The 24,631-nt window shown below is 41.5% G+C and overlaps 1 protein-coding gene across 1 annotated transcript in view; it reads right to left on the reverse strand.

Annotated features, from left to right (window-relative positions):
• The window catches only part of LOC122798415 (1-phosphatidylinositol 4,5-bisphosphate phosphodiesterase gamma-1-like), a 3,104,897-nt gene that overhangs the window by 1,818,917 nt on the left and 1,261,349 nt on the right, over positions 1-24,631 (reverse strand). Inside the window, exon 8 of the mRNA XM_044067334.1 lies at positions 16,219-16,291. Coding sequence (XP_043923269.1) covers positions 16,219-16,291 — 73 coding nt within the window. The remainder of the gene's footprint in view (positions 1-16,218; positions 16,292-24,631) is intronic.

Below are 24,631 nucleotides of genomic sequence, written 5' to 3' on the forward strand. Positions count from 1 at the left end.
CACTAGCAACAAACCTGTACTCTGAACATTAACATCTTAAAAAAAGCTACACAGTGGATATTTGCATTTGCACAGCTGGGAGCAAACTAAAATCTTGTCAAAAGTCCAAATATATATATATATATCTATATATATAAAACCACTACAGTATACAATGCAGAAAACAGATTTTATTTCTAATGACTAGTGAATCCTGCCAAAATCCTGCCAAAAAAGAACATTCTATGCAGAATACAATAAATGAAGGTTTCCTCGGCTATCTAACATGTTTTTGTAACTTGATATAAAGAACAGTGTGTAAAATCTTACCATAACCATAGATGTCCTTCTCTTCTATGTTGCAGTATTCTTTACATATGGGTTGTCCTCCACCCTATATACCCCAACAACCAGACAGTATACAAAATTTCTAACCACTGCCAGTAACGTGGGACATTGCACGTCTGCTCTAACGTCAGCCATAAAAGGACGTCCGCATGCATCATCCTCAGAACAATGATTCCCCATGAGGAACAACAGTCCTAAAGAAAACAATAAGTCATCCAGGGAAGTGACAAGCTGTAGGGGGGGGGAGGCGGGAGGGACAGAATATTGCAACATAGAAAAGAAGGGCATCTATGCATCTTTAAGTGTTTTTCATCTGATTAACTGTAAATGGCTACACATTCAATTGCAATAGCCTATTTTCCATGTTAAAAGTGTTTTATTGCTGTATTTGCCTTAAAGTAAAAAAAAAACAAACAAAACAAAAAAATCCTATCCATGTCCAAGGGAGAGCTCCCGGTGTTCTCTCCTGTCTACTAGATGAATCTGGGCATCTTGGGGCAATGTAGCAATTGCCTCATGTACACTGACAATCCTCTCCTCCTACCATGCAACGCTACAACCTGTGACAGATGCATTTATCTTGCCAAACTGGAGGCAAAGCTCTCTCAACCCAAGCCTGAACTTTTCAGTCAAGAGGAGAAGGTAAACACTCGAACCACACCACATTCATCATACAGTCACACTACACCTACACCACCACAACCCACACATAGATACACGAAGACATTCTCGGAGGCTCTCAGTAAGAATCTGCCCAAGCAACAGAGATCTCCAAAGCAGAAACACAAGCAACCTCCACCATCAACACAACCCAAAAGACACAACACACAGACCCAGTGTGCCACTCAAACACAGCCCATAAGGCAAAACAACATGCCTAACACAATAGTCATAGGTGACTCTATAGTCAGGCACACTGATGTTCCACTCATCAGAATAGACAGGAGAAGCTTACTGTTATAGCTCTCTGTTGGGTTCCAGGATCTGCCACATAACCCACACACTCAGGTCACTCCACAACAACTACAAATATGACTCTGTCATTGTCCATGTTGGTATGAACGACCTGAGACATACCTCCCTTGACATGGAGGAGCTCTCCGATCTTGTAATCCAGGCAGGTATGACCCTGAGTAGCATCCTACCTTCACCCAGAATGATACCACAGTACAAAGACAAAATGATTGACTTCAACATTTGGCTAAGCTGCTGGTGTCATTCTAAGGGGATCCAGTATCTGTCTACCTGGGACAACATGGTTGACAGGCCACAATGCTTTGCCAGAGATGGCCTGCACCTGTTGCCCCTGGGATTCCGGATACAGGCTAAGGCTCTTGCCACCCATGTAGTGCCTTTTTTATGCAAGGTTCAAGCGACAAACCCACCACCGTAACAGATACAGGCAAGCAAAAACTGAGGGTAATGCTACTCAATGCTAGAAGTCTAAACCTCAAAATGCACTGACTCGAGGCACTCCTTAAAATGGAGAACATTGATATCTGTGCAGTGACTGAAACCTGGTTCAAGACTCCAGAGAGCACCCTGCATTACCAGGATATAACTCATACAATACCTTTCGGCCATCTAACCAGGACCAGAACACCAAGGGTGGAGGTGTGTCCATATTCATTAAGGATATCCACACCTCCAGGCTAATTGCCTAACATAATGCATCTGAAATTATCCAAGTACAACTAACTCTGGGCAGAACTGCAATCCATATTGTAGCTTGCTACAGATCCCCCACCATGCCCCAGGATTCCCACTTCTCTTTTCTTGACATACTGGAAGATATTAGGGTTCAAACAAACAGCCTAATAATGGTCGATTTCAAGTATCCCACCATTAACTGGGAAAACTACTCATGTACCAACTCCTTCGTTCACCGCTTTTTGGAATTCATAAACTCCAATGTCCTGGATCAACTTATCCACACCCCCACCAGGGGCAATAATATCCTAGACCTAGTCATTACCAACATGACTGACCGGTGTTCCACACATGAAGTCACCTCTTCATTGGTCAGATCTGACCATAAGCTAATCACCATAGATATCCACATCCCGAACCCACCCCCTATTAAGGAAACCACTGTAAAAATGTTCTCCAAAGCCAACTTCACGCCACTTAAGACAGAAGTGGCAAACTTCACAACACCCATGCAGATGACAATACAGTTATGACTGCCGAATCTTATACAAATCCACTCTATATTGACCTACACGAGTGCATGGATTGTGCTATCCCTAGACGAAGACGCTATCCTCCAAAAAAAGGGAGCCAATCTGTTGGTTCCCCGCTATAAACAAACTCTACAACAGAAAGAAGAAACTGTTGCAAAAGAGTAAAATCCCACAAGTGGAGGAGCTCCCTAGTCAGCATCAGTAAAAAGCCGAGATCCCTCATAAAATCCTCCAAAGCAAGCTATGAAAACAAGACTGCCACTGACTCTAAGGACAACCACAAAGCATTCTATAGCTATGTCAAGAATCTCAGTGGCAACACCCAGATCTGTTCTGAGTTACAGCACAATGGCTCGAAAATTACAGAACCAACTGATATCACCAACATCCTGGCTGACAGGCTCAGTGCCAACTTTAACCCCCACTCACTCCCTAGAGGGCCCATATCCATACTGAAGAATGCAGTGCCCCTGCAATCACAAATGAGCAGGTAAAAACTGCACTCTCCAAAGCCAAGAACACAGCATCCATGGGACTGGACAACATCCCAAGCTGCGTTCTATATGAACTGCCCCCCCCCCCCCACCTAAGCACCATGTTCAATCACAGCCTCACATCAGGCTTTGTACCCACCAAGTGGCACACAGCAACAGTTATACCACTCTACAAAGGGGGAGCCACCATGGACCCCGGGAACTATCACCCTATTTAGCCTGATGAGCCTGGTCTGCAAGGCCATGGAACGTATCATCATGGAACTCATAAACAAAGACATTGGTAACCTCCATACGCTGGACCCCACCCAGTTCAGACTTGTGCAGGGCAGATCATGTCTCCTGAACCTGATTGACTTCTTTGAAACAGTCACCAAAGCCTTAGATGAGGGTAAGGCAGTTTACACAGCCTATCTCGACCTCACCAAGCCTTTCGACACCATCCCCCATTCTGGAATCATAGATAAACTCACTAAACAGAGTATAAATCCATACGTCACAAGATAAGTTGCCAACTGACTCATTGATAGAGCCTACACTGTAAAAGTTGCAGACTCCAAATCTGACTTCAAACCTGTGACAAGTGGAGTACCACAGGGTTCTGTCTTGGGTCCTTCTCCTGTTTATCTACTTCTCGGAAGTACTGGCTAACACAGAGGGCCTCTGACTGACTAAATTTGCAGATGACTGCAAATTAGGTGCCACAGTCAAGTCCCCGAAGGATGTGGACATCCTACAGAAGGGCCTCAGTGAGATGGATGCCTGGTGTCAGAGCCATGGCCTCAAGCTCAATGCCAAAATGTGCACTGTCATCCCCCTTTGGTAAAAACTCAGTACCCATGAACTACCACATAGGTGGTAATCCACTTAACGCCGAAGTTGTAGTAAGAGACCTTAGGACTCAGGTGGACAGTAGTCTCTCCTTTGATAATCACATCACCACACTAGTCAAGAAATCTTTCTACGTGGCACACCTCATCACGAAAGGGGTCTCCATCCAGGAAAAAAAAAAGAGGCCATTGTTCCTCAATATTCGGCTCTCATTAGACCCATTATTGAGTACAATGCCTCTTTTGGAATGTACCTCACAAGACATCTGCAACAGCTGGGAAGGCTACAAAAATACCTCACAAATAGGAATGCGGGACTTAAACAGATGCCCTATGCTGACTGTCTCAAATAAACTCCAGCTTTACTCCATAGCATATCACCTACTCCGAGGTGATCTCTGCCTAACATACAAAGCTATGTCAAACCCAGAGCTGTTGGACAAGTTACACCTAAAGAAATCCCAATCCTCCCTAGCTACACGCTCCAGGGACCTAAACCTTGTCACCACAACAAACAGAACACACTGGAGGGATAGATTCCTGTCCTAGAGACTTCCCATACTCTGGAATAAGCTACCTATCTATGTCAAGCAGAGTTCCTCATTAGCACTCTTCAAAAGAAATCTTGATGAGTGGATGGGAAATAGGAAATTCACCCCGGGATAAATTCTGTGGCTCTGCTCAACAAGGGCACAGGAAAATAACCTTCTTGGGTGGCGTAAGCCAGGGAACCTTATTGGCTAGGTTTGCATAGGCCCTGGGGCAGATAGCCTAGTACCCACCTATGAACCTATGGTTATGGTAAGATTTCACACAACTATTCTATGTGCTTCTATTCCATGCTGCAGTATTCTTTACATATGGGAGAGTGCCATAGCATAGTTGCAACCTTGGGAGGAGGAAGGAGCAGAGAAAGGCTGCAGCCAAGGGTTTTCCGCAAAACAATGGAGAATAACACTAGCAAATCCTGCTCTGGACCTAGAAATAGTGTCCAGCTTGTAGTGTTTGGTAAAGGTGTGCACAGAAGACCAAGTAGCAGCCTCCAAAATGGAACTAGTGTCCAGACCCTTAAAGAAAGCCCCTGAAGAAGAAGTCACAGATCCAGTAGAATGGGCTCTGACAGATGTAGGCAGGGACATACCATGAAAATCATAACAAAACACAACAGCCTTAGAAATCTAAGATGAAATTGTTTGTTTAGAAGCAGGTAAACCCAGAGCCCTGGGATGGAAGGACACAAAAAGCTGATCTGACTTCTTAACAGCTTTAGTCTTGTCCACGTAAAATCTAAGTTGCCTATGCACATCTAGAGTATGCAAATTGTTTTCACTAGAGGACTGAGGGCAAAGGAAAATAAAGGTGGGCAATTGGATAGACTGATTAAGAGACATCTCATTCACCACTCTGGGCACGAAGGAAGGGTTGGTTCACAAAGAAACTCTGTCCTTGTGGAATACCAAGAAAGGCGGGGGGATGCTATCAAAACCTGAATCTCAGAGACCCTCCTAGCAAGACGTCAAGGTGACCAGAAACACCATTTTCCAAGTGCAAAACTTTAGAGAAGCAGAAACTGTGGGCTCAATAGGAGCCAGAATTAGCTTCTCCAGGGCATAATTAAGGTCCCAAGGAGGTGGAACTGGTTTTATGTAGACTTAATATGTAGGACACATTTAAGGAAAAGTTTAACCTCCAAACTGGAAGCTAAAGGAGGTGATAATCAGACAAGCAGAACACTGAATTTTCACTAAGGAATATAAGTCACTTTTAAGCAGTTCACACAGGTAAGAGTACAACTGGAATGTCCACAGAAAGTGGGCCTTGACTTCTTTTAAGGTACCAGATAGAAAATCTTTTCCATCTGGAAATATACAACTTTCTGGTACTGGGTTTCCTGGCCTCCTGCAAAACCCCAAGCACGTCCTGTGAATAAAGGTGCCTGAAAGGGATCAGAAGTTGATCACTAACAAGGTCAGTTGTAATGCTGACAGATGAGGATGAAGCAGGGATCCCTTGTCCTGTGTGAGCAGATCCAAGCAGTGATGCAACTTGTGGTGATGGCCCATGGCTAGCTGCAAAAGAGGGAACCAAATCTGTCTTGGCCAAAAGGGAGTCGCCAACAAGACTTTCAGTTTGCCCTGCTGAATCTTCAGCAAGACTTTCTGAATGAGAGGGAAGTGGGAGGAATGCATAAAGAAACATCCCATTTCATGAAAAAGAAAGACCGTCCACCTTCCAAGTCAGAAAATGTGGGACCCTGGCACAAGAGAGGAAGTTGTCTGTTTTGAGGGGAGGCAAAAAGTTCCACACGTGAAGTACTGCACTGGAGAATCAGAACCATGAACACATCCCTGTGAAGCATCCATTCGTGGGAGCATGTCATGGACCTGCTTAATGCATCCGCAATATAATTTTGAGCAGAGGGTAGATAAACAGCCTGTAGAAAGACCTTGTTCTGGATTGCCAATTCCCAGAACTTGATAGCTAACCTGCACAAAAGGTAAGATTTGGTGCCTCTGTGCTTGTTTATGTACCAGAGGACAGTGGCGTTTGTCTGTAAAAATCTTTAGAGGATCTGGTTGGAAGAGAGGATGAAAAGTCAGCAAAGCTAGAAGAGCAACCCTCATTTTTCTGATGTTGATGTGCTCTCTCTTCTGAGATGGAGACCAGAGACCCTGAACCTTCCTGGAAGCAAAGGTTGCCCCCCAGCCTGTGTCTGAAGCATCTGTGAAAAGCTGTTGAGAAGGCTGGGGCAAGAAATGGGGAAGGCCCAGATTCAGAGAAATCTGCTGAGTCCACCAGAGGAGCTGTGCTTTCAGGCAGGGAAGTAGAGAAATCATAACTTCTAGTGGGTGAACATGCTGGGACCAGGTTGTCTTTAGACACCACTGAAATTTTCTTTTGTGAAGCTTTGCAAAAGGCCACATGGGAATCATGGAAGCCATGAATCCAAGAAGTCTTAGGAAATCCCTGGCCGAGATGGAAGAAGAGTCAGAAGGGTGTCCATGAAGCAAGTGAGTGTGTGTACCTTGTCTGCTGGTAGAAGCACCATCATCAAGTCTGTCCTGAACCTGCAACCCCAAGATGATGGGATCCTGTGGTTGAGTCACAGTGGATTTTTTTGAAATTTATTGTGAACCCTAATGCTTTGAAGGAGATGGATGGCCTCTACAAGGTTTTAAGACATGTGACCTGAGTTGTTGGCTAGGAAAAAAAGATTGTCCAGATAGGGGTAAACCTGAATGGCCTGGACCCTCTAGAAAGCAATGACAGGGGCCAAGCACTTTGTGAATATCCTTGGAGCAGATGAAAGACCAAATGGCAAGGCCAAGAATTGAAAGTGTAAAGAACCCACTGAGAAATGCAAAAACTTCCTGTATTGAGGACTGATGGGGATATGCAAATAAGCATCTCTGAGATCCAAGGAAGCCATGAAAGACTGAGTTGAAATCAGGGGAAATAGCATCCGGAAAGAAGGCACTACCACAAAAGTTTTTGAAAGGTCTAGAATTGGTCTCCAAGAGCAATCCTTTCTTGGAACCAGAAACATTCTTGAGTAGAGACCCTTGCCTCTCTGATCCAGAGGTACACTTTGAATAGTGCCTTAAGACATCACCTGAGGTAGCAGCTGTGGAAACAGTTTTAACTGACCGGACAGGGGTTGTGGAATTCCCATGAAAGGAGGTAGATTCTTCCAAGTCATAAAGTAGCCTTTTTGGATAATTGATAGAATCCAGGCATCCTGAGTGATCCTTGCGCAGGCTGGAAGAAGAAAGAGAGAAGCAAAGATAAAGAGGGGGATGACTTGGAAGGGAGAGCTGGTTGTCAGAGAGAACTGACCTAAAAGGACTGCTGTGAAGAGGGTTCTGAAGAAGTAGTTTTCGACTGTTAGGGTCTCCTAATAGACTTCTTAGACCTAGGAGCAGATGTAGAAAGCAGAAGAATGAGCAAGTCTCCTAACAAATGAAGCTTGTCAGGGAAGTGTCTATGAAATTTTGGAACCAGTAAAATAAACAGGTGTTTCAGGTCTTGAAGCTCCTTTCCTTTTTCTTGCAGAGTCTTCACATCTGCCGCTGCTAAACCAAAGAGGGCAGACTTGTCCAAAGGAGCATTAAGTAATTCTGCCTTAATATCATCAGGTTATGACTGAACTCTCAGCCATGAATGCCTCTCTAAGCACAGATCCAGAAGCAGCAGCTCTAGATGATGCCTCAACAGCATCATAGCTGCACTTAACAGAATGTCTAGCTACTTGAGAAGATGCAGCCAAGAGAGACTGGACCTGTACTTTAATCTTAGAGTCTGGTAAAGAAGTTAGAGCCTGTGAAGCTTACGAAAGCAAAGCCAAAGAATATGTAAACATGCGTCTGGTAATTAATAGCTTTGATAGCTAAAGTGAAAGAGGTGTATACTTTCTTAACTGGTCTCCCAAGAATTTTGTTCTCCTTATCAGGTGGTACAACCTTAACAGGTGGAGACAAATGGGAAGACGTATCAGAAACTATGGAAACCACAGCTGCATCAGCAGAGGGACACATACATAAACTTGCAGTCATCTGGTATTTTATACAGTCTGTCAAGGCCTATTGGGAGCAGGGGCCTGCGAATCTGGAGATTTAGAGGAGGCAGCGAACACATTCAGGAAGAAGTGCAGAAGGAGAGGGAACCTCCATTTATAGTAGATCATAATACCGCTTCTGTTCATCAGAAATCTGGGAACAATCCCATTTGAAGAACTCCCTTATTTTATTAACAGTTACTCCAAAAGAAATTTCTTTAACATGGGAATCCCCTCCATTCCATTAGATTCCTCCTCAGGAGATGCATATTCCAGTGGTGAAGTAATTTAGGTGGAATATGCAAAGGATCCTCATCAGAGGAAGAATCCTCAGAATCAGAAGAAAGAACCCGAGATCCAGCAGCCTGTGCAGGAGAGGAAGTGAAAGAAGGCAGACGGAGGGAGGAAGAAGGCTTCAAAGCCATCAAAGCCTTAATAAGACCCTAAGAAAAGGCATTCCTTTCAGACTGAGAAGTAGAAAAAGAAGTTATGTACCTGCCATAACTTTCCATGTTAGTTGTCTTCATCTCGCCTTCTTTCTTGCTGGCTGGAATCGGAGCCGATCCTCGGCTCTGACTCGGCCATCTACTATAGCTTGAGAGTTGTTTACTCGCTCGAGGCTACCCCTTATCCCATGATGCCTAGCGCTAGCTACCCAGATCTCGTTTGAAATAGCTAACCCTAGCCATAGCTAGAGAATGAACCTCTCCAAACAAAATGTTGAGCACACCTATCATACTCTAAATCAGTAGAGGAAACAACCAGAGAACACTCAACCAGTGAAACTTGAACTCCTCTCGGTCCAACAGGATAGAGGGATGGAGGGTAGGGTGCAAGAAAGAAGGCGAGATGAAGACAACTAACATGGAACATTATGGTAGATACATAACTTCTTTATGTTAAGTTGTCTATCTCGCCTTCGTTCTTGCTGGTTGGGACAGCGTCCCTAGCACCTACAATCCTGGGCGGCTCATTGGAACAGACTTTTCAGAACAGTGGAACCAAAGTTAGCTCTGCTCCTGGAGACCATATCTAGCTTGTAATGAGAAATAAAGGTATGAGGGTTTGACCACGTAGCAGCTGCACAGATAGAGTCCATGGGCAATCTAGACTGGAAGGCTACAGAGGTGGCCAAAGCCCTAGTAGAATGACCTTTTGGTTTGATAGATAACTCTTTGTTTCTCAGTTGATAGATAAAAGTAATAATGTGAGACAACCATCTGGAAAAGGTTACTTTAGAAACTCGGAGAACTTGTTTGCCCAGAGCATTGGAAAGGAATAGCTGGTCCAACTTCCTTATATCTTTTGTCCTATGCAGGTAAAAATGCAACTGTCTATGAACATCCAATTGATGTAATTTGCATTCAGCCTTGTTGGTGTGGTTAGGAAAAAATACAGGTAGGTCTATAGATTGGTTTAAATTATTTTCTGAGGAGACTTTAGGAAGGAAAGAGGGATTAGTCCTCAGAGCAACCCTGTCCTTATGAAAAACTAAGTATGGAGGACGGACATATAGTGCCTGAAGTTCAGAGACACGTCTAGCTGAAGTAATAACTACCAGAAAGAGAGTTTTCCAAGATAGAAACTTAATGGAGCAGGACGCTGCAGGTTCAAAAGGGGGCATAACTAAGGAGGTTAGTACCAAGTTTAGATCCCAACGAGGAGGGGGATCTCCCACTGAGGGTCTAAGGAGAGTAGTCCCTCTTAGAAAAGTTTTACATAACTTATGAGACATAATGTTTGCATTAGATAACCCAACATGAAAGTTTGAGATGACCGCCAACTGAACCCTGATTGTAGAAGAAGTGGACCCTAAATCAAAAAGTTCTGCTAAGAACTCAAGATTTTGTGGAGTGGGGCTGAAATGGCATCTATGTTCCTAGCCTCTGCCCAACAAGAAAAATGTTTCCATTTGCTAGCACAAGTCCTTCTAGTGGCGGACATGTGAGAGGAGACAATAATTTTGCATACAGCCGGGGAAATGCTGGAAAGCCTGGCTAAGGCTGGAAACGGAGCAACCAAGCTGTGAGCTGGAGTGCTTGAAGGGATTGATGCAGCCCGCCTGAGTGATGAATCAGTAGGTCTGGAATCGGATCCAGAGTCCAAGGCTGCTCGAGAAGGTAATGGTGCAGGAATGGGAACCATATCTGTCGAGGCCAGTAGGGGGGCAATGAGGATCATTTTGCAACCCAACGACATTGCTTTCTGTATGTTTCGATATCAGGGGAAACAGAGGGAAGGCATAAAGAAGTCCCTGAGGCCAATCATGGACTAGAGCGTCTCTGGGAGAATGACCAGGAAGCGGGAGAAGTAGTTGCTGCATTTGCTGTTGAAGAGAGTGGCAAAAAGGTCGCAGCAAGGCTGTCCCCATTTGCGGAAGATCAGATCCGCAACTACCTGGTTCAGAGACCACTCGTGAGACATAAGAATAGCTCTGCTGAGCCTGTTCACTATGACGTTGGACCTCCCAGGGATGTGCGTCGCAATCAGAAATCGTTGGGAGGAAATCGTCCACTGCCAGAGTCTGAGTGCTTCTCGACATAGGGGGTAGGACCTGGTTCCGCCCTGCTTGTTGATGTACCACACCACTGACATGTTGTCCGTTTGGATTGCAATGGTCCCAGAAGGAAGAGAGTCCTGAAGAGCTTGCAACGCTAAGAGCACAGCTCTCATTTCTAAGACGTTTATATGCAGATGGTACTCGTGAGGCTGCCAAGTGCCTTGGACTGTCCTTCCCTGATAATGCCCCCCCCCCACCCTATCAGGGAGGTGCCTGTGGTCACTGTGGCAACCGGAGGGGGCTGAATGAAGGGTCTGCCCTGAGACACTAGTGGGGAGACCATCCACCAGGAAAGGTGCCTTTTGCATGCTTCTGTAATCATAATCATGTGAGACATGGGAAGCTGTTGGAAAGACCACTGTGTGAACAGAAGCCACTGAAGGATTCTCATGTGAAAGTGGGCCAGAGGGATTAGGAGAATTGCCGCTGCCATGGAACCCAAAGTTTGAAGGACGAATCTGACTTGGATCCTTTTGCTCTGCATTAGGATTTGTACTTGCTGGCGAATTAACGATACCATGTCTGGCGGAAGCCTTGCGGACATGTTCCTTGTGTCTAAGTCTGCTCCTATATAGGTGATAGATTGACAGGGCAACAAGGCAGAGTTTTTGAAGTTTATTGTAATGCCTAGCTGGGAGCAGATTGTGATTGTGTAGTCCCTGGCTTGCAGAAGTTGATGCCTGGTAGTAGCAGTGAGGAGCCAGTCATCTAGATATGGAAACACCTGGAATCCTTGACGTCTCAGGTGAGCCGTGACTACTGCCATACATTTGGTGAACACCCTGGGGGCTGTGGTGAGACCAAAGGGCAGAACTCTTAACTGGTAATGACTGGCTCCCATCCGGAAGCGAAGGACTCTCCTGGAGCGCCTGTCCATTTTGATGTGATAGTACGTATCCTGAAGCTCTATGGAGCACATCCAATTGTCCTGACCCAGAAAGGGTAGAATGGACCGTAGCTTGACCATCCGAAACTTTGTTCTTTGAACAGACTTGTTAAGTCTGCTGAGATCCAGAATCAGTCTCCACTCCCCTGTCTTTTTTGGTACCAAAAAGAACCTAGAGTAAGTTCCGGATCCATGTTGGTCTGCCAAGACTTCCTGGATGACTCTTTTTTTTCTAGCAGTTTTGAAACTTCTATGACTGCTTGGTCCCTCAGATTGGGTGGAACATCGGGAAGGGATTTGCTTGACGGTAAGGGGGGCTGAGACAAAGGGATTTTGTAACCTCCGGATATAACTGACTGTACCCATTTGTCCTGCGTTAAACTTTGCCAGGCTTTTGGGTACAGTGAAAGTCTTCCCCCGACTGCCTCCAGAGATGGGCAGCCGGGCAACACTTCAGGGATGCTGTAAGGGCTTCTCAGAGAAGGATTCTCTGCTGCCCTGGTTCTGCAGATCCCCTCTGCCACGAGGGCGGCCTCTGTTGTTGTTTTCTCCTCTGCCCCCTGGAGGAAAAATCACTACGTGTGTCAGGCAGGGCTCCCTGGGATTTTCGGAACAACATTTTACCACTCTTCTGACCTTTGGGGTATGGTCTGAAAGGAGTGGAAAAACGGACTCCCACGCCAGAGAGAGTCTTGCCTTCTTGCTCACACCTAGTCAAAGTGTCTTTCACCTGTGGTCCAAAAAGAAAGGAACTGTCAAAGGGGGTGTTGGTGAATGACACTCTAAAGGGTTCCGCAAAATTACACAGCCGCATCCATGCGTGTCTCCTAAGGGCCACGCCTGTACCTGCGGCTCTACTTGCACCATCGGCTGCACAGGAAATGAGCCTCATGGAGGAGTTGACTTCAGAATTAAGGGTCGCCAGCTGGGAAAGCCACATTAGTTTGAGCCCTTTCAGCTGACGGGTCTTGAAGGGCATCTCCAAGCTCTTCAAGGAGATCCCTCTGAAGCCGGGTAAAATGGCATAAGTAATTCAGTGACCTCATAGAAAAGGTCGCTGAAGCAAACATTCGCTTCCCGTATCTATCCATAGTCCTAGACTCCTTGGTAGGAGGATGGACAGACGAAGAAGTTTCCACTAACTCCTTTTTCGTGGCTGCTGCTACCACCATGGCATCCACAGGAACATCTTTGGTAAGGAACTGCTTATCAAGGGGTGCAGTGATAAGCTTGCTAGGTCTCCTTAGGGTTGGTTCCACTGTATCCAGGGCTGACCAAGCCTTTAGAGCCACCACAGACATGAGTGGATCGAAAGGCGGAGAAACCCAGGAGGTGGAAGGTCAGAAATCGAACGCATCCAGGAATACAGGCTCATCCTCAGTAGGGACTAGGGGACTCCAGTTCCCCCTCTGCTTAAGCATTTCTAGGATGTCCAAGAAGGAAACATCTTCAGAGGGGGACCTCGGGGACCCTTCCGAATCATCTAAGGTTGTAACAGAAGTGACAGACTCAGGGGAGTCAATGTGTTTCCTCTTGCACTTCTTCTTACGAGGGGGCTCCTCTGAATGATCAGGGGAGGCCTCGGAAGAAGAGGAAACACCCAATGAGGTGCCCTGGAGAGCCGGTTCCCCACGCTTGGGGTCTGGAGGAGGAGCAGAGGTTGACGCAGGCACTACAGGGGATGGAGCCAGTGGGGTCGATCGTGGAGGTGACTCAGAGGCCAGCACACTCCTCATGACATCGAAGGCATCCCTGCCACGATGCAGAGAAGGCTCCGGTTCCGAGGAAATCAGAATCCTTCTCTGCACTGAGGGAGATGGTTCTGAGGCCGATGTGGGAGCCAAACTCACCTGCGCTGAAGCTCCGAGAGTGAGAATGGGGTCGGACAAGGGTCCGATGCCACTCGCCCGCTCGGAGCTGACTAGGGAGCCTCGGCGCCCAGATCCCTTGACGGACGGTGCCATCGAGGGAATCGGAGCAGACGATGGAAACGAAGGAGAAATAGTTATCACAGCAGACAGTTCCACAACTCTAACCCCAACGAACTCCGGCTCCGAGCTCAGAGGAGTCGGAGGAGGAACATCGACAGAAGTGGACGGAGCAGACACCTGTTGAAGAGAGCTGGACAACATCTGGGCAAGTGCCTGCGACTTCAGCAACCTACTGACCACTCTCTCCACATAGTGATCCGAGAGCCTAGAGGACCGAGAGGAGTGGGAAGATCTGTGACTGCGCTCACTCTGAAGCAGGGAAGACCAAGGAGCCGAATGTATGGACTCCAGAGAAGGGGATCTCAGCCTCTTGTGGCTCCGCGATGGCTCCGAAGATTCTGATGGAGCCTACGGGGAGATAGTCTCATCGATTTCGGCCAGAACCGAAGTGGCAGGTAAAGTCTGAACCAATGACGGCTCCAAGCTTGGAGCTGATGAGTTGGTCGGTTTGGGGATTTCACAGGTTGAGCCTTGGCCGGTGAATCCTGGGGCTTTAAAAGACCCCTAAGAATAAGCTTATTTTTGCGCTCCTGCAGAACTCTTGGACTAAATGCATGGCACATAGAACAAGAGTCCTGCAGGCGCACTGCGCTTAAACAGTAGACGCAAGAAGTGTGCCCATCTGTCAGACACATTTTCTGACAGCATGAGTCACACTTCTTGAATCCAGATACCTTGGATTCTTTAGAGATCCTGTATCCGAAAAAATACCTGAAGAGATACTACACTGATCTTAGCCAAAAGGCCGAAAAGCTATAACAAAATACTACAACACCCATAACAGCAAAAAAAAAAAAAAAAAAAACACACAGTATACTACAGCTAAAGCTAAAGATTTTTTTTTTTTGTTTTTAAACTAGGAAGCCTCTAACTTAAACGGCTACCGAAAGGAAGATAGAAGGAAAGCCTTGAAACTAAGCGCTAACCTGACAGGAGGGGCAGGGGGAGAACTCTCTAATTTAAACGAGTTCTAAGGGTGGAACTACAATATACTTAGCTAACACAACAAGAAGTAGAGACTAAAAACTAAATAACTCCCAAAAAAACACTAATCTTAGAAGAAAAGTTCAATAAGAAACTTAATACAAGCCTGAGCCAGTAAAAACGACACCTTGCAGCTGAAGCAGAAAACGAGATCTGGGTAGCTAGCGCTAGGCATCATGGGATAAGGGGTAGCCTTGAGCCAGTAAACAGCTCTCGAGCTATAGAAGATGGCCGAGTCCGAGACAAGGACTGGCTCCGATCCCAACCAGCAAGAACGAAGGCGAGATAGACAACTTAACATGGAATGCTGGGATGTTTTGTCTTTCTTTTCTTCTTCGCATGTCTTTCAGTTTGAGGGGACAAGGAAGAAGAACCCAATGTAGGTCTAATGCCTGGCACAGTCAAGGAAAGATCCCTACTCGCAACTTCAGGAATGTTGCCAGAGTCTTCCAGCACAACAAGCCATGTTTACCCCATGTCGCCCAAGACGGACATCTGATCCTTGGCAGCTTCCGCAGAGGTACCCACCAAAGAAGCGCGACCGTACCACTGGGTCTTCACCGACCTCAAGGAATACGTCAGTGGTAGAATGCACAGTGGAAAAGGATTCAGGTTTTTGCTTGCTCTCCTTCCTCCTCAAACTTGGCTCGGCTGAAGGACCTCTGGAACCCTCCATAACATCTTAAGCCAGACGTTTAAGCCATTGATTTTCAACATAACGATTTAGAGCTGAAAGCTGGCTATGCACAAAGGCCTGACAAATGGAATAGGATTGACTGTTGTGACTAGGCCCTAAACAGAAAAGACAGAGGTCACGGCTATCTTTATGTGGAATCTGCCTTCCACACCTACACTTATCCTTCCTTGATAACATGAACAAACCTAATGGCAGTATGCAAGAAAATAAATCTCCAATGGGGCACTTGTGTGAAGCTGGCAGCAACTCATGAAATCAGACTAATCAGACTACAGACTGTACGTAGGAGTCAGCCTTCAAAATGGTGGCAGAAAGGTTCTGAGGGTGGTATATGAGGATGTCCTTTTATGGCTGACGTTGTGAGAGAACACATGCGAAGCCCATGTATGTACTGGCAGTGGCTAGAAGCTTTTGCATACTGGCCTGACATCGGGTCATAGGGTGGAAGACAACCCATATGTAAAGAATACTGCAACACTGAGCAGAAGGACATCTTACTTATCCAGAAAAGGAATCTTGCAAAAAATCTCTAAGATTTTTGTTCTGCAACTGTACATATGTTCAGATCAAACAACAAGAAGGCTTACTACAATTATCACCAATACAGTGTTCAGCTTTCACATCACGTGCTTGTTAACCTCCAAAATCATAACCGTACACACTGCAGTAGAGGTCAGTGTAGTCAAATATTAAAAATGTCATAAAACATACCTTTTGATCATATTGCAGAAATTTCTGTACATCATACAAAGTGACCTTGCAGAGTTCTGGTCTATCAACATTCCTATAATGACAAAAACATATATAGAAAGTAAATTAACAAATGGTATGACTTCATTCACAGCAATAACCAGAGTCTCTAATCACCTTTTACAGAAGGAAAAAAATACTAAATTTCCATGTATGCCTATAATGCATTGCTACCCAGTCTAAAGGGGAATTTACAGCATATTATTTTTCAGGAGACATTCAAACTGTTAAAACACAACCTGCCCACAAAGTAGGAAAAAGCTGGCAGTTTACATTGTATATTACAGAAGAGCTCCCCTACTTAACTTCAGCAGTGCCCCGGGTCCTGGAAAGCTATTCTATATCCAGATTGGTACAAATGCTTTTCTCTCTAGTTCTCAGCATTTTTCAACACTGACACACATCAGTTTCTTGATTCTACATAAAATAAGAACAATGATTAATCATTTATGAAGTTTTTTTTTTTTCTTACCACCTTGCAACTCCACTGATCATAAAGCCATCAGCTCAAAAAAGAATGTAGAAACTGCAACATTCAGCACACCTCACTTACTCACTTTGGTAGACTTCCCTTAATTTTTTTGTTGAATTTTTCCAAGTCTTTTGTGTTTCTAATAGTGTGATGGGAAGGACCCTACTCCTAAGTCAAAGTATGGTTAAAGTTCATAACATTAGTATTGTTTAAGTCTTTGATGTAAGCCAGAAGTGCTCTTCCTAGCACCCTCAATGTGCCCAGTAATGTAGGTAACATATCCAAGTATGACTAAATTATTTTTTATGAGACCTGTTGTCCCAACTACTATTGGAACGGTCTTGGGTATCCTTCTTCCACACTGCCCTAGCTTCTGCTTGCAAATCCTGGTATTTTATGACTTTGTCTCTCTCTCTCTCTCTCTACATGACACTGTAGTCACTGGGTGTAGCATTTTCAATGATCAGTGCTACTTTTCATGGACTATTATATCTGGTTTTCTAGCATCTATTTTTTAACTGCTGTTAAAGGGTGCTACCATGTGATGTAAACTTCATCATTTTCTATGATGCTTTCTGGCTCATGTTTCCAGTGTTTTTCAGCTACTTCAGCATTATAATGTTTGCACAATCCCCAGTGCAACAGTCTTGTCACATTATTATGCCTTTCAATATATACAGTCTTTCTGCAATTAGTACATCACAACCAGCAACAAGATGTGCGACTGTTTCCAATTCTGTTTTACAAAACCTAAATTTGTTTGTTTCTCGCACATGTTCAATGGACTTTGTAAACCAACGTGTACATAGTCCACTGTCTTGGGCTGCCAATATTAACCTTTTGTCTTTTGGTTTAAATTCATCTCTCCTTAACCACTCCTATGTTCAGTCCTGATCAACATGAGGTTGTTTCAAGAGTTTTCTATACTTGCAACTATATTTATGCATTTTCCCCATTTCTTGCCTTCTCAACCGATCCTTTATTTCATATTCTTTCGTTTATTTGGCACATTCAGTTGCTGCCTGAGTATTGCCTACTTATGGTTTGATTTCCATTCCCGCTTGACACCGATATGCTTCTGATAAGCTAAGTAGGGAAGTAATCTTAGGCTTACTCTCCTCATGATTTAAAACTTTCACTACATTTGGGTCTTGTGAGGTCAGCAGATATGTATGCAGCCCTACAACAGTTGCAGACCTACACATGTAATCAATTTTGAGGAGGCCCATACCTCCTTCAGAAAGGGGAATACATAGTCTTGGTATGCACTGATTTTTCTAAATCATTTCATGAGCATGAAGCATCCTTGTTTTCTTGTCTAATCTATCCAGCACCTTTTGGAGCCAGTCAATCACTCCAAAAACTGTGCATTAGGACAGGAAGAGCAATTTGGTTTATAGCTTGGACTTTGTTCCTAGATGTCAATGCAGTTTTCAGTATTAAAGTTTCTAAAATATTCCTTACTAAGCTTTATTCGCATTTGTTCCTGTTTTATTGCTGATCCTTCATCAATTCCCAAATATTTACATACTCCCTCTTGCTCAAGTTCTTTTATATCACATTCCTGTCCCAAACTAACATTTTCTTGGTGCTGCAGCTTTCCTGCTTCAAAGACTGCTTTTGTACATTTATCAAGACCAAATGACATTCTTATATCATCTGAAAAAGTTTTGATCACACTGCAGTTGTGCTTTCAGTTCCTCATATGATGAATTATACAGTTTTAAATCATCCACAAAAAGATGACAAGTCTTTATACCTTGATGTTTTGTGGGAGCCAAATTGTAGCCATGACCTAATCTGTTAAGTAGACAGCTTAATGGGTTAAGGGCAATACAAAAAGCAGTGCTGACAGAGAGTAACTTACTCACTTTGGTGTACTTAAATTACATTTTTTTTAATTTCTCCAAGTCTTTTGGGTTTCTAATATTATAACGTGACTGGACCCCACTCCTTAGTTAATGTATGATTAAAGTTTATGAAATTATTATTTCAATCTTTGATGTTAGCCAGAAGTGCTTTTCGCAGCACCCTCAATGTGCGCATCAATGACTCCTCCCACACTTTGTACAGAGTTACATATACTGGTAACATATCCAGTAACGAATGTTAATTGTTTTTTTATAAGACCCATTGCTCCTACTACTATTGGAACTGTCTGGGTATCCTCCTCCTACACTGCTCTTGCTTCTACCTGCAAATCCTAGTTCTCAGCACTTTTGAACACTGAGACATCAGTTTAGGGTTAATCACTGATGAAGTTTTTTTTCTCTCTTTTTTTTTTTCTTTGTTTACCACCTTGCAACTCCACTGATTATAAAGCCATCAGCTCAAAAAAGAATGTAGAATTTGCAATATTCATCAGGCCTCACTTTGGTAGACTGCCCTTAATTTTCTGCAATGTTCTGGATAAGCACAATGGTTAATCATTGATGACTTTTTTTTTCACCACCTTGCAACTCTACTGATCATAAAGCCATCAGGTCAAAACAGAATGTAAAATCTGCAATGTTCAGCATGCCTCACTTACTCACTTTGGTAGGTTTTCCTTAATAATGTACATGTACCTATGTCCATCCATTTTCCACTAGCTTATCTACTTTTTTGGGAGGTGGATGTGGGCACATCCTATGGCAATGAATGCAGAGTCTGATATTTACTGTTTCCAAACTTTGCACTTAAAACTTGAATTACTGCCAGAAATACCCTCCTCTTGGAGGCTCTACAACAAATCTTCCGGCAGGCCACATGCTAAAATGTAGTATTACTACAAGAAAACAATACCGGATGAGGCCTGTAATTTGTCACTGATTGATCAATTTTCTACCCTGGTAAACAAATTTGAATTGTTTAGTTTTATTTATACCATGTTTACAGGATTATTTTCACCAGACCAATGGTCTCTTTTCAGGAAAGACCCAAAGTGGCATTTATAAAAACTACAGGCAATTTAGCCCCGACACTGGAGAACTTCCACTACTTTTGGTAGTCGGGGGAAAGATGTGTGTGTTACACATCTTGACTTCCTGTTTCCTGTCCAGGTGTGGAGGCAGCCAGGAGGAACAGGAAGAAAATATGGCTGATTAAGCTTTGGCTGAAAATGAAATGAAGGTTGATGGAAATGTAGTTGAAATGGTAGAATCTCTACCAGTAGTTTTTTTCTGATGTTGAGGGTGCAGAAAAAACAGTGATATTGGAAGAAAATGAGACTGTAGCTGTAACATAGATGGATTCAGAGTAAAACGTTCAGAGGAGATTGCTTGAAGGAGAGACAGTAACCTCTGAAAAATGCATAAGTACAACCCTCCAAATGGGAGGGTTGCATGATGATTACTTGGAAGAAATGGTAAACCAAAGTGAACCAGAAACTAGAGCAGCAATTTCATGGAGTGACATCATGGAGAAAATAGAAGAAAAAAGGAGAAGAGGATATTGTGCCAGAAAAAGTTCAAGCGACAAAAACGTTTGTACAAACTGTGGAAGAAGGAGCAAAGAAGAAATAAAATCAACAAAAAAGAAGTATACAGTACATGTGAGCCATAAAAAAAAGAACGTTTGGACAGGTATAAGACTGGGGACTCTGTCAAAGCACCTCTTGGTGTCAAAGCAAAAGAGGTTAAGTGCATTAATTTTAATTGATAAAGACACCTTTTGTGATTTGATATTTGAGACTGGGCAGGCCATGGAAAATTTTGGGGTGCATATGAACAAAAGAAAAATATTTATCCATGGTCAGAATATGTCGTGCAAGCTTTTAGACAAAAAAAAAAGAATAATGATCCAGTTTAGAACTGAAGTTGAAGCAAAAGAAGTGAAAGAACATTTGTTAACTATATGTAAATAAGTAATGGGCACTACAAAAATATATGATGAAAGCGGACTATGGACTGGGGGATAGGAATGTGGAGTAATACTGAAAATGGCAAATAATAATGTTATGCACGTACCTAGTATTATTGATGTTCACGGTAATAGGGGGTTTATGAAATACAGGGGTCAACCAAAAATTTGCTAGTTTTGTGGAAAAAATTATCAGTTAATCAATGAATGTGATAAAAAGATGTTATGTGGTAAAAACAGGGCATAATGCAAAATAATCTGATTTAAAGTGCAAAAAATGTGGCAAATACTGGTCATTCATTGCTAAAATGTGAAATGAATGTGCAAGAAAATGAAGTTAAACAGGATAAAGAGCTAGTAGAAGGTGTTATACAAGAAAATGTACAAAAAGATGTAACTGATAAAGAGGTTATACATGAAGTTAAAGAAAGTAACAAGGAAAAAGAAACAGAGAAGACAAGTGAGGAAGTACAGAGTTAGAAATAAAAATAATTCGATAGGGAAAATAGTTAAAGAAAGAAAAAGAAAATTCAAAAACAATGCTTAGAGAAAATAAGAAAGGAAAGGGATAAACATTTTATTATACTAACTGTTCTTAAAAGCCGAAAATATTAGCTTTAAATGTAAACAGTATGAAAAATCTTGAAAGGCGAACAGGTATATTACAATGGTGTGCTGCAGTAGATGCACATATTTTTGTTTTAGAAATATCAGATTATTAATAGAGGAAGAAAGAACACAAACTGAAAAACTTTGGAATGGTGTGGTAGTTTGGAACATGGGGAACTAAACATGTTCAGGCATATGTATATTATGTCAAGAAAGCATTAATGTATTACATGTAACCATAGTGAAATTAGGACGAACTACAGTAACAGACGTGAGATGGAAAAATGTGTGTATAAAATTATAGCTTTACATGTATATGTAACAAAAAAAAGAGAGAGATGTTTAAAAATATTCTTGAATATGTTTCTGTAAATATGAGCATTATAGTTGTGGGTGATTTTATAAAAAAAGGAATTAAGTATGCTGGATTCTCAGATCATGTGGCAATATGGGTTAAAGTACAGGAAAACAGAACATATAAAAACAGGAAACGGAATAGAGAGAATTAATGAAAATTTATTAGATTTAGAAGAGAAAAAAATTGTGGAATTAGGGAAAAATCATATGACTATGAGGATGTTTTATGAGAACTGGACTGTTTGGTGGCTTACTTTTAAAGAAAAATATAAAAAAGTATTTTTAGAATGTATACGGAAGAAAAGAAAGAGAGAGATATAGCATATTAAGTCAAGAAACATTTAGAGACATGTTAGAGAAGAAAAATTCCATTTATGAAAAAGAAACAAATATATAAAATGGATCAAATTAAAATGAACTTGTTATATAAGCAAAAATATTGTTTACAAGGAAAGAATAGAAGAGGTAGCACCATATTTGAGTAAAATAATAAAAGAAGGAAAAATAATAACAGAATTAAAAAATAAAGAATGCAAGCAAATAAGACAGCAAGAAGGAATATATGAAATAATTAAAGAATATGTATTGGAATTATTTGTTAAGACAGAAGAAAACATAGAACAAATGTATAAAGGTAAACATTTAAATAAGGAAGGTAATGAGCATTTAGAACAAAAAACATGAAAGAACTGAATGAAATTCTAAATGATATTAATATGAATTCTGCAACAGGACTAGACAGAACTGAATATGGTATATAAACAAATGAAAGAGTGGCAAAAATATTTTTTATAAAAGTTATGAATGAATGGCTAGAAACTGGAATTAGAGAGAGACATGTACAGGAGTTATATTTAAAAAAGGAAATAGAGATAAAAAATTACAGACCTATAACATTGAATAATATAGATTATACATTTTTTATGAGAACAACAACAAAAAGGTTACAGAAAAAATGGACATAATGTATGACCAAAATGTATTTGGAAGAAAAGGAAGTCAAGAGTTATTACGGATAATAAGAGAAATAACTGATATAAATAATGTAAAAGCAAAGGTTATGATAGGGGATATAAGTAAAGCTTATGATAGGGGATATAAGTAAAGCTTATGATAATATCCAGCATAAATCATTATGGGGAATTTTGCAGGCATATAACATAAGCAAAAAAATATATAAATAATAAAATCTGTTTATGAAAGAAACTATGTGAAACTAAATGTAAATGACTGGATTAGAGAAGAAATAAAAACAGAATGTGGAATAAAGCAAGGCTGCCCAGTTAGCAGTGTAATTTTCTCATTAGTTATGACTGTAATAGTGAAGGAAATTAATAAAATGTCAAGTAGTGGTTGATACAAAATGATGAAGGAAGTACAATTGTCAATAATGTATAATTATGCGGATGCTACTGTATTAATTGTTAAAAAAATATGGATGGAAAAAGTAAATTAAAAATTAAGTATAAATTTAAAAAAAATGGTTTAAGTATAAATAAGGAGAAAAGTAAAGGATTTGGTTTTGAAGGTATGACAGGAGGTGTTTGAGTTCAATGAAAAATATATAGATATATTAGGAATAACATTTGTAAGGAATGAATACAGACAACAATGGGATAATGTACTCGAAGTAAAGGATATGACTTTTTTGGAAATCATATAGATTGTCATATAGAAAAAAAGCAAACTTGTTGAACACCATGGTAATAGGAAAATTGCTTATGTTGCCAACATCTAGATGATTCCTATTAAGTATGAAAAGGAATTAATGATGATTATATTTCTCTTTTATATGGAGCTCTAGACTGAATCCATCAAAAGAGAGATTCTGTATATGAAAGAAAAGCAAGGAGGTTTGGGTTTAATAAGCCCAATACTACAAGCAACATCTTTAATTGTATATAAGGTATTAAAAGGAAATATGGAGGAAAATAAAAACTTGATAGAAATGATACTACATTATAAATACAAAGAATTGTGGGAAGGAATGGAAGTTAGAAAACAAAGTAAAAGTATTGTGAATGAAAAAAATGAAAGAGTGCCAAAACAAAATCGTGTTATGGAAAATAAAAAAGCATATATGTGAGAAAAATAGAAAAGAATAGTACTTAAGTATTATGAAAACATTTTATTGTATTGATCCATGGAAAGATTTAGAAATAGATAAGAAAAAAGTTATAATAATGAGATATAAATATAAAAAGATTAAACAATGTAATTATTTTTTATGGAGATTATTAGAAAAATGTCAATTAAGGCAAATATGCCATAAAAAAGCAAGCTAGAATATGCAATAAATGTGGAGAGCTTGAGACTACTGTGCTTTTGAAATTTGAAAGAGTTAATCTGTGGAAAGAAATATGTAAATAGGGTGAAAAGTTTGTTAAATTTTGAACAAATTAATATGGACGTAATAGAATTTGGTTATTATGGTGCATGTAAACAGGAAAAGGTGAAGAAAATGGACAGAGTAATATTTTATACTTCATGGAACTGAAAATGGACTTTGGCAAAGATTTTTGAAAAAAATAATGTTTTGGTTGTGGATAAAAGAGAGCGAGGGGAAATTGAAGTTTATAACGTATGGAGGTTTGTAAATAGATGTAAATTTAAATATGTAAATAATATGTAATGTATATATCAATATAAAAACTACTCATTATGAGAATGCTTGTTCTAATCCAACTCAGTCATGGCTGAGAGAACAGTGCTCAAGGAGATGCAAGATGCACGTTAGCACAGAGGTGAACGGCATTGATGCTCTACAGGATTCTGAGGAGCTGCTTCAGTAAAATATGTTTGTTTCATCAGAAGCAAACATTTAAAACAATGATGGATGTTTTTTTACTACAACCCTTTTGCAAGAATTGTCACTGCAGAGTAAAAGGGAGTGTAGAAAATCTGTTTCACAAAGTAACATTAGGAACACAATCCAATTAGAAGAACTGGAAAATATTATAAAAGAAGACTGCCAGAAAAAGAAATTACATGCTGAGATTGCTAAAGAAACTGCAGGGAAAGTGATGAGATAAGAATTCTTAACAGAGACAATGAAATGGACTGGTGTGACATTTAGGATAATTTAATGGTCCCATT

This window comes from Protopterus annectens, chromosome 3.part1, assembly GCF_019279795.1.
Source record: "Protopterus annectens isolate FY-2018-M chromosome 3.part1, PAN1.0, whole genome shotgun sequence".
Taxonomy (NCBI): domain Eukaryota; kingdom Metazoa; phylum Chordata; order Ceratodontiformes; family Protopteridae; genus Protopterus; species Protopterus annectens.